This window comes from Drosophila montana, unplaced genomic scaffold (genome assembly GCF_035044405.1).
Source record: "Drosophila montana isolate Dmon_TW-CO22-7 unplaced genomic scaffold, ASM3504440v1 contig_3846_1, whole genome shotgun sequence".
Classification (NCBI taxonomy): domain Eukaryota; kingdom Metazoa; phylum Arthropoda; class Insecta; order Diptera; family Drosophilidae; genus Drosophila; species Drosophila montana.
In genome coordinates, this window is record NW_026998718.1 from 704,551 (window position 1) to 718,273 (window position 13,723).

Consider the following 13,723-nt stretch of genomic DNA (forward strand, 5'->3'; position numbering starts at 1 on the left):
CCGTCGGAAGCCAATGCGACATTTTTTGCGCTGCCTTAAAATGCGACATCCTTATACCAGATTTCAATTATGCAAAGAGATTTGCCGACTTACTGGACGTTTTGATTGCAAGAGTCGCGCGGGGCGAATCTGTGGCTTGGTCGCGGAGAGTCAGGCTGGCATATTTACTTTTAATTTTCATCATTAATTATGCAATACTTTAGCGTAAGCCTGAGCAAATGTTGACACCACAGGCAAATTATGTTTGGCCATAATGGTGAGCGTAAATCAACCGACTGCTGGGAAGGATTAGCTCCTGCTAGTTTTATATTAAAAACTCGACGTAATTATGCCAATAAGCTAAATTGTTTACGGCCGTCAGGCTGTGCTGGCCAATAGCAAATGGCAGACAAGCATTTTGGGATCGTTAATCATTTGCACGTTTCGTGACTGGACCGGCGAACAAATCGTTATAAAATTCGTGTGCAGTCAAGCTTGGCCAGTTTGGGGTGCCTTAAAGTATGCCACAAACAATGGACACAAGCTAAACAATGCATAGCTTGCCGAAAACACAAAGACTTGTTAAAAGCTTTGAAAGCCAATTTATTTCTGGTTCTACGATAGAACCTCAATTGATAAATTACAGGGAACACTGTGCTCGTGCCCCACGCATATTGCTAGAATACCAGAAATCAGTTACAGCCGAGCTCTATTATTTACACACAATCAGCATAAAAAGCTGATGTTTTGATAGTGAACAAAACTGAAAATGGAAACGAAACCCAACAATTGGCGAATCTAATTCGCAGAGGACTGCCAAAGTATTCATAAAGTTCGACTGTGGGGAAAACTAACCTTGCTGAGCCGTTGCTCTGACTTATCGCTGATAGCAAATCAGCTGAAAGCAGTGGAGCAAGAATCAAAATAGTTCCGCATGCCACAAAGCGGAAGTTCAAACAAGTTACAATGCACCAGTCGGCGGTGCCCGATTAGGAGATACCCTAAAGCCAGCGAAGAGCTACATTTAGTTCAATTTTATTTTACATAGTCCAATTGTATAGAATTTCAAGGCTGTCATATTGAATATATACCCACTCGCAAGGCTCTAGAAATTAATAAATTTTCAATTGTTGAAGCAAGTACATACTCTGTATATATCTACCTAGTATAACTATTTATAACCGCGACTCAAAACCTATATTTATCGATGTTATGGGTGGAGATGTTGACAAAAAATAATTAACTAGTTCTGCGTATGATATACGAGAATATATATTTTAAATTTCTGTCTTTAGCTTCTGTAGTTTCCACGATCCCCCAAACTGACAGACAGACGGACCTGGCTAGATCAGCTCAGCATGACAAGAATATATATATGTTAATATATCTGCATATACCTTACAGTTTTTAAGAAGCTTCCTTCTGCCTGTTACATACAAATACAGAAAGAGGTTATACCCTATTAGCCCGTTTCCAAGGATCAGGGTATAAAAAAACTGAACCAACAGACATTTTAAGCACAGAAAAGGTCGGAAAAACTTTGCGACAAAAGTGAAAATAGGAGTGCATATGAACAGAGTATCATCGAAGGAGAATAGCGCTCAATATGATAAATAACAGATGAGCAAAGAGTGTCAGCAATGTACCAAGGGGGAGGGTCGGGTTTATTTCTCGTTGAAAGTATGTTAGCGAACAAACACATGCCGAGACGATTCTTAAAAAAAAGAGTGCCAGGCGACAAAGAAGTCAATAATGCATATACGTAAGTCGAATAACTTGTCTCACAACTCCAAAAATTGACTTCAAAGTTAAAATCATAAAAATATATCATCGTGCGTCACTTTAAACAAATTTCTTGACTATGGTGCTTACTATTATAGCGTGGCATCAAATTGTTAATGTATCCCTACTATAGCCAAATATTTACTTTGAGCGCTACATCAAAAATACCCTATAGACTCAGCCTATATGCCGACATGCCTTTAGTCTAGCCATAACTTTGTTCCAGGCATCACTTTGAGCTCGTCATACTTGTCGCCTGCACAGAGCGCAGGTCGGGTCGCTTTCTTTAGCATGTCCCCAGCTGCAGCTCCTGGCAATATTTTGAAAATACATTGACTGTGAGAATGTCATGAATATTAAATTGCGATGATTGCCTTTGGCTATGTGCCGCCATCGTCATACCCTTGTTGTCCTAACCCAACTCGACCAGGCTTTCGTGCTTTTACCTTTACCCTGCTGTGCATTGACAGAGTTCGCTTTTGTTAGTTCCTGTTGATAAGCTTCCTGCGCTGATTCAGTTCGTCACTCGTCGAGCTTAATTAAATGCACTTTAATTAAGTCAAATATTAAACAACGCTGCTGGCCATGAATGCATGCCTGAAACGTCAAAGCTCGTATATGTGCTTTGGTAGATAAACAAAGGGGGAGACAGGAAAAAAAAGAAACAAAATCAAGTTGAGTGCCCTGTTCGAGACCAAAAGATGCCCTGTACTCAGCTGACCTGCTGTACAAAAAAAAAACAATAAAGAGTGCTTTAGTCGGGCGTGCTTTTCACCCTCGCATTAATAAATATTGCAGTAGCTATACAAAGAAAGCTACTTGGTATGTATATATATTTTTTTATCTCTTAAAACATAAGAGATTTGCTTAAAAAACAGGATTTCGATATTTAATTTTATCGCTTGCTTGGAAACGGGCAAGTTATCGATTATCGGAAACAAACTTATACTACGCGGGCACTAAAAATTTCTCTTGCTCTAAACGGATGGAGATTCAGACGAAAGGTCAGACGGATGGACATGGCTGGATTGACTCGGCTGTTGATGCTGTCCAAGAATATATATACCTTGTGCGGTCGGAGAAGCTTCCTTCTGCCTATTACATACATTTCCACAAAACCATTATATTTTTTTTTTACCCATTTTCAATGGGTTCGGGATATTTAAGCATTCAAGCTCAAGCTCTCTCAGCCCCACCGCACTTTGGAAAAGTCTTTGTTGAATTATATTTTTTTTTTGTATTTAATTTCCCTTATTACGGATTACTTCCAGGGCTTTCAGATGGCATTCGAAAGTATTTATATTATACCCTGTAGCAGTTGAATATGGGCTAGAAAAAAAACTTGATTTGACGAAAATAAATATTTTTATAAAAAAAATGTACAACGATTTGTTATATTATGCTATGTTACAAGTCCTAAGAATAGACTTAAATTTGAACAATTAGCTTGCATAACAATAAAAAGGCAGACTATATCGACACGTTGGTTGATACTAATCAAAATCAAGAATACGATTCCTTTAGCATTTGGTTTTTTTTATATATATTTAGTTAAGACTTAAAAAAATAACTGAGAGCTCAACTTTTTGTGTGATTTGGTGCCAGGACATTGAATTCGATGTCAGTGAGTTTCAGTTTCAAATTATTTGTACAGCAAAAACAATATATTTAGAAAAAAAAAAAAAATACGAAAATTCTAAATTATTTAGGTTTTAGCCATGATTCGAATTTCCAGCTGTTTGCCCGTTGTGCTGAAAAAAATTTACAATTCAAAGATGCGTGAAAAAAAGCGAAAACTCCACCATGCCGGTTCCGTATATATTTTAGAGCGAATTTTAAAATTCCTTAAGAATAATCAAACTTATTCGCACAGTTTTAATAACCAGGTAAGAATTTTCCATATGCGCTTTACCAAAAATTCATTCGTTTTTTTGTAAAAGAAACATCAGATATTTGATCAGAATTGTATTGAATCTAAATAGTATTAAAATCTCGTAATCAGGTAAGAATATTGTATTATATAATTGGCACATTAATTAATTGTCATTTATTCAACAGAAACACCTATTATCTTTATTGTCATAAGAGTATTTCGCGTTTCTTTTGGTTACTTGCAGTGTATTTTTTGATTTTCTTTTACTTTTACATCTAAATCAAAATGTATGTATGTATGTAAAAGCAATGGAAAATATTTAAATACAGACCAGTAAGGGGCACATTGCAAGGATTTCTTTAAAAGATACATTTTTAATTTGTAAAGTTTTTTCTCAGCATTTTGTGGTATTATATTTAAGGTAAAAAAGATCCAAGTTAATCATTGTAAAGCCGAAATGAGTGGCAGAGATATACAAACCGTGTCCAAAATTCAACTAAGAAGAGGAATTCTGAAGATGCCTCAGAGTCGACAAATTAAACTCGCAGTATTAACTGGCATATAACATTTATTGCATCAGAGGTGCCACTTTCATTGCGTTTCACATTTCGTAAATGGAAAATTATAATACTCTTGACAAGGCTATAAAAATAACGTTTATTCCCCATCCGCCCTCGACAGCCCCCTGCAACACACACAAGTGTTTCCAGCACAAGTCTATGGCTGCTTTTAAACCAAAGGGATTTTCTTTGTTTTGTACTAGGCAAAGGCCTTTTCATCTACAGGATGAGCTTTATATACAATACATGCTGAGTAGACATACATATATAAACATTTTCCAAGCTAACTTTTCTTGTGCCTGTTGTAGCTCATAAGCTTTTGAAAGGCGGCCTGAAAAGAAACTGTAATTGAATTTTTCATTGTCTACAAACAAATTATTGTTGGCTGACAAAACAGTTAGGCCAACAATATATGGAGCCTATGCCCTTTTGTAGTAATCACATTTATGTCATTGCTTTAGACGACAAACTAAAAACAAATGATATTAATAAATGGGGCTTAGACTTAAAATTTTAGAATATTTTCTTGTGAGCAATATATTGCATTTATTTATCTACTATTATATTAATAAAGTCGAAGTTGCGTCCTCGTGCCTGTAACTTACTTTTTATTCACTTTATACAGTGTAAAAGAGATTAACTCAATTACGTTTATTGCATTAAAAGTATATAAATGGATTTTTTGAAGGCCTTTAATGTACTCGTGTTGCATATTTTATATTAAAATGTGGTCAATGTGTGGCAGCGACGGCAGATCGAACTGAATTTAACATAAATGTCACGGCAGGTGTGCCATATAACCAGCATTCTGAAGTTGGCCACGGACAGAATTCTGATAGACAGTGCAATATAAACTGTAGTCTCAATAAGAATGCAATTAAAGTCCCATCCAATCAGTTCATAATAACACAGCAGCAATAAAAAGTGTTTAAAGAAGTTAAACGGACATAACAATTGCACAATTCGGGTCCAGATATGTTTCAATTAAAAAAAGCATGAAAATTATTTAAAAATTTAAAAACATTTAAAAATCGCTTTCGTTTTGTCATGCAATTAGTAACGAGTTACACAGTTAAGCTCTTAGCCAGCACAAGTGGGTGATAATTTATGTATAAGGCAAGACTTGAAGTCGGTCACCATGTTCATCCGCTCAGCGAGAGCAACACGACGATTACCTGCGAAAGACAGTCAGTCAACATTATTGAATTCTCGATGTACAAGCACTCACACACACCCAAACGCATAAACGGGCACTTCATAACCGGAGGATGACCAAAAACAGCCCCAACCTTGCGCTCAGGCAGCGTAGTAGCACCTGATCCCTTATGCCATCGCACACCCAGCTTCACACACACACACACACACGCACGTCCACACACAAACACAAACACGCACACATGGTGACATAAGTGTCATTGCTGTTGCCGTGCTCAGTTATTTATGATAATTCAAAGTAATATCCTGCAGCAATTTCATCAACAAAAGCTGAGAAGCTAAGTCGACGGCAAGTAGATGTGTAAAAGCAAATGTCCTTTATGGATACCAAGGACACGCTTCGGGCCTCTGGAAAATGGCCTTAACGTGTGAAACGTGCAAATGCCTGTGTGAAAATTGCAAATTTGTTTTTGTATAATTGGTTGTGGCAGCTACATAAACGTTCTCTATGCATGCCACTAGAAGCCCACAAAACCCACAAGTGCTCGACAAGTAATTGGCTTTTATTTGCTGCATTATATTTGTAGCATTTCAATTCAGTTAAAAGGCACGTGAATAAGAAATATAAATTGCAATATTTCCAATGAAAAAAGCAAGAAATGTAAAGTGCTTTTCTACTGATTGTCACAAGACAAACTGCCTAGTTTTAGAATAAATTTTATAGGCGAAGCTTAATAAAGTTTCCATGAAGTAGCCGCAATCGACTGACTTCTTTAATTTTGCAACAATGCTAACCGCAAAGAAATTGAATTTAATTGAAGAGCAGATCCGTTATATTTTATTTAAGAGAATAGTTTATTACAAGATACATAAATTATATATTAAATGGAGCTAGTTGCGACCGAAAACCTCACAGGCTTAAAGCAAACTGCATTACAAAAGTTTTATATTGTAGCTGTATTTCTGATATACCCACAATATCGACAGACTCGTCCCAACAACAGCACACAACACAATTGACTAGGTTTCATATCGTACAATCCTCCTCGTTCAAATAAAAACATGTAGGGCAGTGAATTTAAGAAGATAAGCCTCAAATTCGCAAGTTGCCCTACAAGTGCAGAAGTACATAAATACATATGCATGTGTACAGAGATCATTTGTTCTCTGGACAAGCTAATTGGTATAGGAACTGCACCAAGGTGCGCGTGGGTCGTCCGGTCATTCGCCAGCTTCTTAGATAGGGTATGAGCCCATAATGGCTGAGCATACCGGAGCCACGCGTATCAATATGCGCCCAGTCCGCGCAGGGCACCAATTCGTGGAGCACGGCTGCCGCCAGACAGGAGTTGGCCAGACCACGACCGTCGTTGCTAATATCGTATCCAAGCTCATCGGTAACTTGCTTTTTGTAATACTGCCACAGTGGCAGCCGCCACATTCTATCACCTGTCAGAGAGCCCGCGCGCTGGAACTGTTTCCAGATGTAGTGCGAATTGGAGAAGAGCGCAGAGGCGCCGCCACCGAATGCCTTTTTCGCTCCCGTGCCAAGCGTCGCCACATCGACCACCAGCCGCGGCTTGTACGTCTTCTGGCCATAGATTATCGGATCGGCCATTACCACAACTCCCGCCTTGTCCAGATCGCGTACGGCCATAGATTTGGCATTAAGCAGGGTGCAAACATCGCCTGGCTTTGTGGACATGCCCGAGGGCAGATTTTCGCACAGAGGAACGATAAGGACCACATTAATAGGCAGCGACAGAGCCGCAACACAGCGCAACATGGCCACACAAGCTGCCGCACCGGACATGCCAGCCCGATACTCATCCATGTCTTTGCAGGGTCGAAGATTGATGCCTCCCGAGTTAAATGTGATGCCCTTGCCCAAAAAGAGTACAGGTTTGTCCTCTGGTGCAGTGCCGCAATAGCTAATCTCCATAAGCACCGGCGGCTCACACGAGCCCTTGGCAATCATGAGAAACGAGTGCATCTTCTGTTGCTCTATCCAGTCCATGGTACGTATCTCCACTGTTATTCCGCAAGGACATAACGCATCCACGGTGGCCTGAGCGAAAAGCGTGGGCGTCATGCAGTTGGCAGACGCATCACTCAAGCGCCGAGCCAGATTTTGTGACTCCGCCTTGAACAAGCCACGCGTCCAGCCGTCAACATCGTTTGAGTCGAACAACTCCAGCTTTGGTACGGTCAATCGATACTTTTTATTGAGCATTTCCGTATATTGCCAGATCGATAAGACTGAACCCTCAGCCGCCTGCTCCGCATAGTCCATGCTATCGACATGAATTTCACTGCATCGAAGCTTTTGCAGGGATCGGGCACCAATGCCAGCAGCAATGCGCACATTCTCCATGCCCTCGTCCAGCATCTCAAGCTCGTTAAAGCCGACACCCTCCAATCCCGCGCCCACTACGGCAACGCTCGTATAGTCTGGATCAATATTGTTGAATACCTTGCCTCGCCCCAGTCGTCCATCGATTTTTGTTTCGCATATCAATTCCAACAGCTTGCCATTTATGCGATCGTTGAATTTCCCGGCGCTGTGGGAAAGCTTGGCATCCTTTCCACCCTCTTTCTGGTAAATGCCAAGCACGAGTCCCTTTGCTCGATCCTCCTTGACACAGGAGAAACGAATGGTAGTGACTATGGGGACGCTATTATTAAAACTGGTATTGACGAAAAGTCTTCGCGCACACTGCATCATTAACGAATACGATAATTTAGTTGCACTTGAAATTTACAAGAACTTTTTCAAAAAATAAACAAATGCCTCTATATATACACAGTTGAAAAGACAAAAACTAAGACAAATACACCAAAATTTAGAAAACACTTTTTTTCAAAAATAATACAGAGCACGTCGACAATACAAGAGCAATGCCTACATTAAACTAACCAAATATCATTAGAAACTAGGCTGTGACAGTTTAACCGTTTGACAACTTTTTGACCGTTTGCTGAGTTTTCTAAAATATATATTTACATTTCTCTCGACTGACTGCCTTTTTGTTGATTTAGAACAGCTTAGGTTTCTTTCTTGTCTTACTCTCAAGGGAATATATTGGGCTTTCTTTATTGCGATCTCAAAATATTTACTTCTTTGAATTAATGATATAAATTTGGTATTACTTGTGTTGTGAAACGCGACTGTCGACATTTAGGGTCATCTCTCGTTTTGATATAGCCTATAAAAAACCCCTAGAGGTAAAAGCTTATTTATTTCTGAGCAAGCATTAAACTCAGTCGTTCTTAAAATGCCTTCACGATTTAGGATTTAGTTTATATGAAGATAAACTAAACTATGAAGATAAACTAAAGATATAGGAAATATATGAAGTTTTTCTATTAGTATGGGCACAAGTGGGCGTGCCGAAAATATTTTCAATTTGATCTTAAAAGAAGGATGTGTGTCGCTTGATTTTTATTATCATTAGCTCTAAAACTGTTGGAGGTAACGAGTGCTCGATTTATCTACTTCCCACTGGGCGTGGCCAAGAATCATGACAACTTTTTTAAACGTGGGAATAGATTAGAGAGTTTTCCCAGTTAATACTCTTCTTTTACACATGGTGAGTAGAGTATAAAATCTACAATTGATGGTTCAGTTTTTTAATTTTAATGCAGAGTTGAATATCTATCAACTAAATGCTCTCTAGTTAGTTGGATAATAATAATCACGGTGGGCGCCAATAAAACGCAACTGGTTACTGTAATTAATGCAAATGTGCTTATAAATAACACAATGATTAAGTGAATTGCATCGATTTTCATTTTAATTGACATTATCAATGACTGTTCTCGTAATGGGCGGTAATAGTAATTTAAAAGCGGAAAATCCCAAATACAATCTCATTTATAGTGTTCAATTATTACATTATTCTACATGTTTATACAGGCGAAGTTGTTGTCTTAATTCTCTACTCAATACTCTACCCATAATCATACTTATTTACGACCTTACGTCTGCTTCTATCGGGCGACTATATCATATAGCACTTTGCAAGGAAAACATATCTGTTTTTCAATATGCAAATAAACGAACCACAACAGAAACTAACCCAATTAGAGCCAATCACATGAAAAAATATAATGTTCTGCCAGTGTACAGACCGTTCCCTTATCTAATAAAGTTTCAATAAACTTTTATTGACTGAGGAAGTGAAAAGCGGATTTTAAAAAGGCATTTTCATTAAAGAAAACTCAGCCAAACTTAAGTTTTGACTGCAACCCTTTGAAGATAATGCAGCACTGCATCGTTGAGTGTTATTTACCCAAGCACACATTCAATTGGCGTCGGATTGTTACAAATGAATTTTTTATACGCATTATCTAAGCGGCTAAACCGCATTATTATGCTCCGAATGCCAAGCCATTCATATGATTATTGCAAAACTTGTAGCTAACTCGAAATGTGTTCTGCACCCGTTCAAGTCCCCACCATGATGCGTATCCAAGTTCTTGCAACTTAACACAGTTTCATGCTGTTTTGGGGCGTAACACTTGAGTCAGACAACTTTCTGGCTTTGCTGAGGTCCTGGAAATCTGCAGAACGGCTGCAAGCTCGACATTTGCCGGAACCGTGTCATAAAATGGTGTTGTGTTGTCTTAGTGTGCGTGTTAATGTGTGTGCATGTTTCTGTGCTGACAGCATTTGTTGCCAACAATTTCATTACCGCGCATTTAAAGTTTTACCAGCACACATGCACATATAGCAAATGAGACAGTCGGATATACACATTCATTTCTATGCTTGCCAGAAAAATCCACCCATCCACCCGCATAGTAAAATAACCCCTGTGCATGTGCACATGGCACCAAGCTCGTTATAAATGGAAAACTTTTGCGACTTGCTCAAGTGGTTTTCTTCTTTTATATTATCCTTTTTTCTGTATTTTCCTTTTGTTTTTCGTTGGCTCTTCTGCTGCTGCAGTCCCTGCTGTTCTTATTCGCTTTTGATTTTGAAACTTATACTTGTTTATTTTACTTTTTAATGAGAGCAGACTTTGAGATCTTATGTCCATTGACACATACACCTGACTGTCGCGTTGTGTGTCGTCCCAGTTGTATGCTTGACGATTAGCCATATGAAATGGAAGAAGGAAAACTTTACCAACGCCTGTGTCCAATACCAATGCCCCACAGTCACCACATTTTTCTCTAAACAAAGTTTTACTACAAATTTGTCAAGCAGTGCTTAAAAGTGCATGCAACAGTTGATACAGTTTGCCTGCAAGCTTGAACAACTTTATAACTCTAACGCAATGGTATGGACATCAGATCTCTGTAAAAAATTGATTTGCACAACTTTTTTTTTTGACCTCGTTTTAGCCATTCGGAATATTTCTTTCAAGTGGCTTGGATAACACATAGTCGAGTGTTTTTAATTTGAACTTTTTCTGGCGCACTCGCATATCAATGACTGGACGAGGCATTCAAGCGTAAGTGGCAAACAGGCGCTGCCACAGACCACAAACCGAACACCACATAGAAATTCAGCTATACGTATTTCTGGCAACTAAACAACTTCTATTGAAAACTTGGCACACAGCTAACCAATTTATTTTCCTGCAATGCAGTGATTTATAAATTTTGATTAAATTCCTGGTGACCTTTTGGCAAAAGATATGAACTCATTCAATAGCACTCGCTTCATCAATATTCATCTAGCATTTTTTTTCATTTGTGAATATTTTCAATATTTGCGGCCATTTGAAAGCCATCGCTTTACCATTTGAATATTGAAATATGTAAATTGATCTGTCATGAATAGCTTATGAAAAATAAACAAAATATGATTTGCTTAAAAGATAGCTACAACATTTAATACCCTGTACCGTAAAGCCATACCAAGCTTTACTTTAAAGTAAAGAATATGAATGTCTGAGTCTGTGAAGTACTAGTTAGTATTACCCGGCGTTGTTTGGCTCTTATTTAAAATGCAGCAAGTGACAGTAAAAGTAAATTTTCGTGTTGTAAGTTTGCGCCAACTTCAGACAAAAATATAACCTCTTATAAACTAGGCGATTGTTTTGCTTAAACCTCAAAGTTATATACAAAGACATTTTATTATCAGAAAAAAGCAGTTGTTTAAGTTTCTAGCTTTAAAAGCGGCAAATGAAATGATCAATACGTAAACTGAGTGTACGTAATGACATTTTTGTTACCTGGCTGCCACATGGCTTGAACGAATACCCGTTTGCCAGGCCGACGCTCAGACAGCTAAGCCACGCAGGCTGAGAAGGAAACACTACTCGCTACTCGAGAGCTATGCACAGTTTCTCTTTATCTCGCATATGTTGCATAAGTGATTAATTTTCAAAAGCTAAACTTCTGCTTGGCTTTTTTGTACGCTTAAAAAAATAAATAGCTGCCATAATCTGCAGGCACTAAAGGCACACTCCCACGCAAACAAGCACACTCCTGTGTGTGTATGTATGTATGTATGTGAATGGCAAATATGCAGTTCGCGCGCATCCTTCTCCCATGGCTTGTGTTTGGCTTTTGCTGCAGCTACAAATGAAAATGGTAAACTTTCAAGCAAATTTGCACAAGCATCAAAAGCCAGCAGATCCGTTCCAACACGGCAAATATACAAGTACATATGGGAGGGCGTGTGTTGTAGCCAATATAAGCCAGGGCTTAGCTGCTTAGACTGTTGGAAGATTGAATCGAAGTTCTTTTATTGGCCTTCGTAACAAGCGCCAAACAGAACAGACCAATTTAGCTCACATTCGTAACTCAATTGCGCCATTAAGCTAATTGCCAATACGTAAAAGCGTGCCCAGAAAAGTATGCAATGGTTGGCGTTTCTGCAACGTTAAGCCGATTATCGCCACAGTTGGAGACGCACAGACAGCCAAGGCCCAGGCTTTAACTTGCCACAAAACTCGATTCCCGTTTCCAACTTCAAATTTTTTATCTGCATAAATTGCAAATGTCGCAAGTCTGCTTGTCGGCAACTTATCAGAGCAGAAATACGGAAGGGATCGAAAGTGAAAGAGGGTGTTAGATAAAAAACACGACTAATTAATTTAAAGCGCATACACAATCAGCTTTTTGTGCTAGTCATTCTGTCATTCTGCCAGTCTGTCAGTTTGGCATTAAGCAGCCCAGACACTCGCGGAAAAGTATTCTATATTTTGAACACCCTGTGACCATAGGAATCATAGGTTATCAAGGTTTTGTGCAGATTTATGTAACAGTCATATGAAGAAATCTCCAAACCCAAAAAAGTATATATATGCTTGGTAAACTTTATAAGCAGGGTTTATATGTCTGTTGGTCTAAGCGTCCATCTGTAAAAACTTCAAGTTTTAGAATGTTCTTCTAAAGTCCGTGCATTTTATTTAAAAGCAATCTATTATACCTCGGATACAAGAACTAGAGAACTAGAAATATAACAAAACAAATATTGAAATTCAAAATCTTCGACTTTGGCAGTTTAAAGCATTAAAATTATCGGACTATAAGCACCGAAGACATTTGCGACTATATTACAATGGGTACAGGGTAACTTCTAGTCAGGCACGCCCGACCTACTTTTGTTAACATATCTTTTGTCCCGCTCACGCATGGCTTTCATCACTGCAGCTGAAATGTGACATTTATTAATGTGAGCGGAACAGCAACAAAAACAATAACAACAACCAGAACAACGACAACAACGAGAGCAATTGTCAGCTTTATGGGCTGTGGGCGTGGCAAACGTTGGCAACGCAAGTGGAATTAAATACGCATTTGCGCTGTCAGCTTCAGCCAGCACTCGGCACAGGAGCCAAGCCAAAGCGCTACAAAGAGATTTAACGTATAACCCCAGTCCAAAGCTCGTCGTTAAACGTGCCATAAAACTTTGCCGAAGAAGTTTCTGTTGCTGCAACAGAGAGCCAAAAAGATGTTAAAAGTGCGAAGGTGCTTGAGGCATATTATGAAATTGACATTAAAGCGACGACAGCAGCGATGCGACTCAAGTCAGTTATTAAAGCTTATGCCGGCAGTTTATGGCATTTTCAGCGGCATGTGGCAGGGCTAGGTACGGATTTACTTGCCTCCAAAGTACGCTCCTTGGACACTTCAGACAGACAGATCCTCGACAACTGCTCTTGGCAATGACTGAAACCAATTTTTATTGAAGGCAACCAAGTTCACTTCAAAACTGAAGTTCAGCAGCTATTTGTGAAAATTGCCTTGAGAATTGTTGAAAGTTGGCTATGCCCACATTTTAAAGTTATGTATAAAATCACAGTTCATTAAATAACAAATCTGCAGCCATACATTATGTTAGTTAAATTTTATGCTGTATTTTTTATTCCTCAAAAATAACAATATCTAGAGTTCAAATAGTCTAAAGACTCTA

General features: G+C 38.7%; 1 protein-coding gene and 1 long non-coding RNA gene across 2 annotated transcripts; one reads left to right on the forward strand and one right to left on the reverse strand.

The window, feature by feature from the left end:
• The first annotated feature begins 3,392 nt into the window (after window positions 1–3,392).
• LOC135438110 (uncharacterized) lies at window positions 3,393–3,999 on the forward strand. Its single transcript, XR_010437845.1, has 3 exons — window positions 3,393–3,647; window positions 3,702–3,763; window positions 3,820–3,999. It is a non-coding gene; the product is annotated as an uncharacterized LOC135438110 (long non-coding RNA).
• Window positions 4,000–6,159: 2,160 nt separating this feature from the next.
• LOC135438119 (cytosol aminopeptidase-like) lies at window positions 6,160–8,245 on the reverse strand. Its single transcript, XM_064696280.1, has one exon. It carries the CDS (start codon window positions 8,072–8,074, stop codon window positions 6,506–6,508), a length of 1,569 nt encoding a protein of 522 aa, XP_064552350.1. The 5' UTR covers window positions 8,075–8,245; the 3' UTR covers window positions 6,160–6,505.
• Between the last annotated feature and the right edge of the window lie 5,478 nt (window positions 8,246–13,723).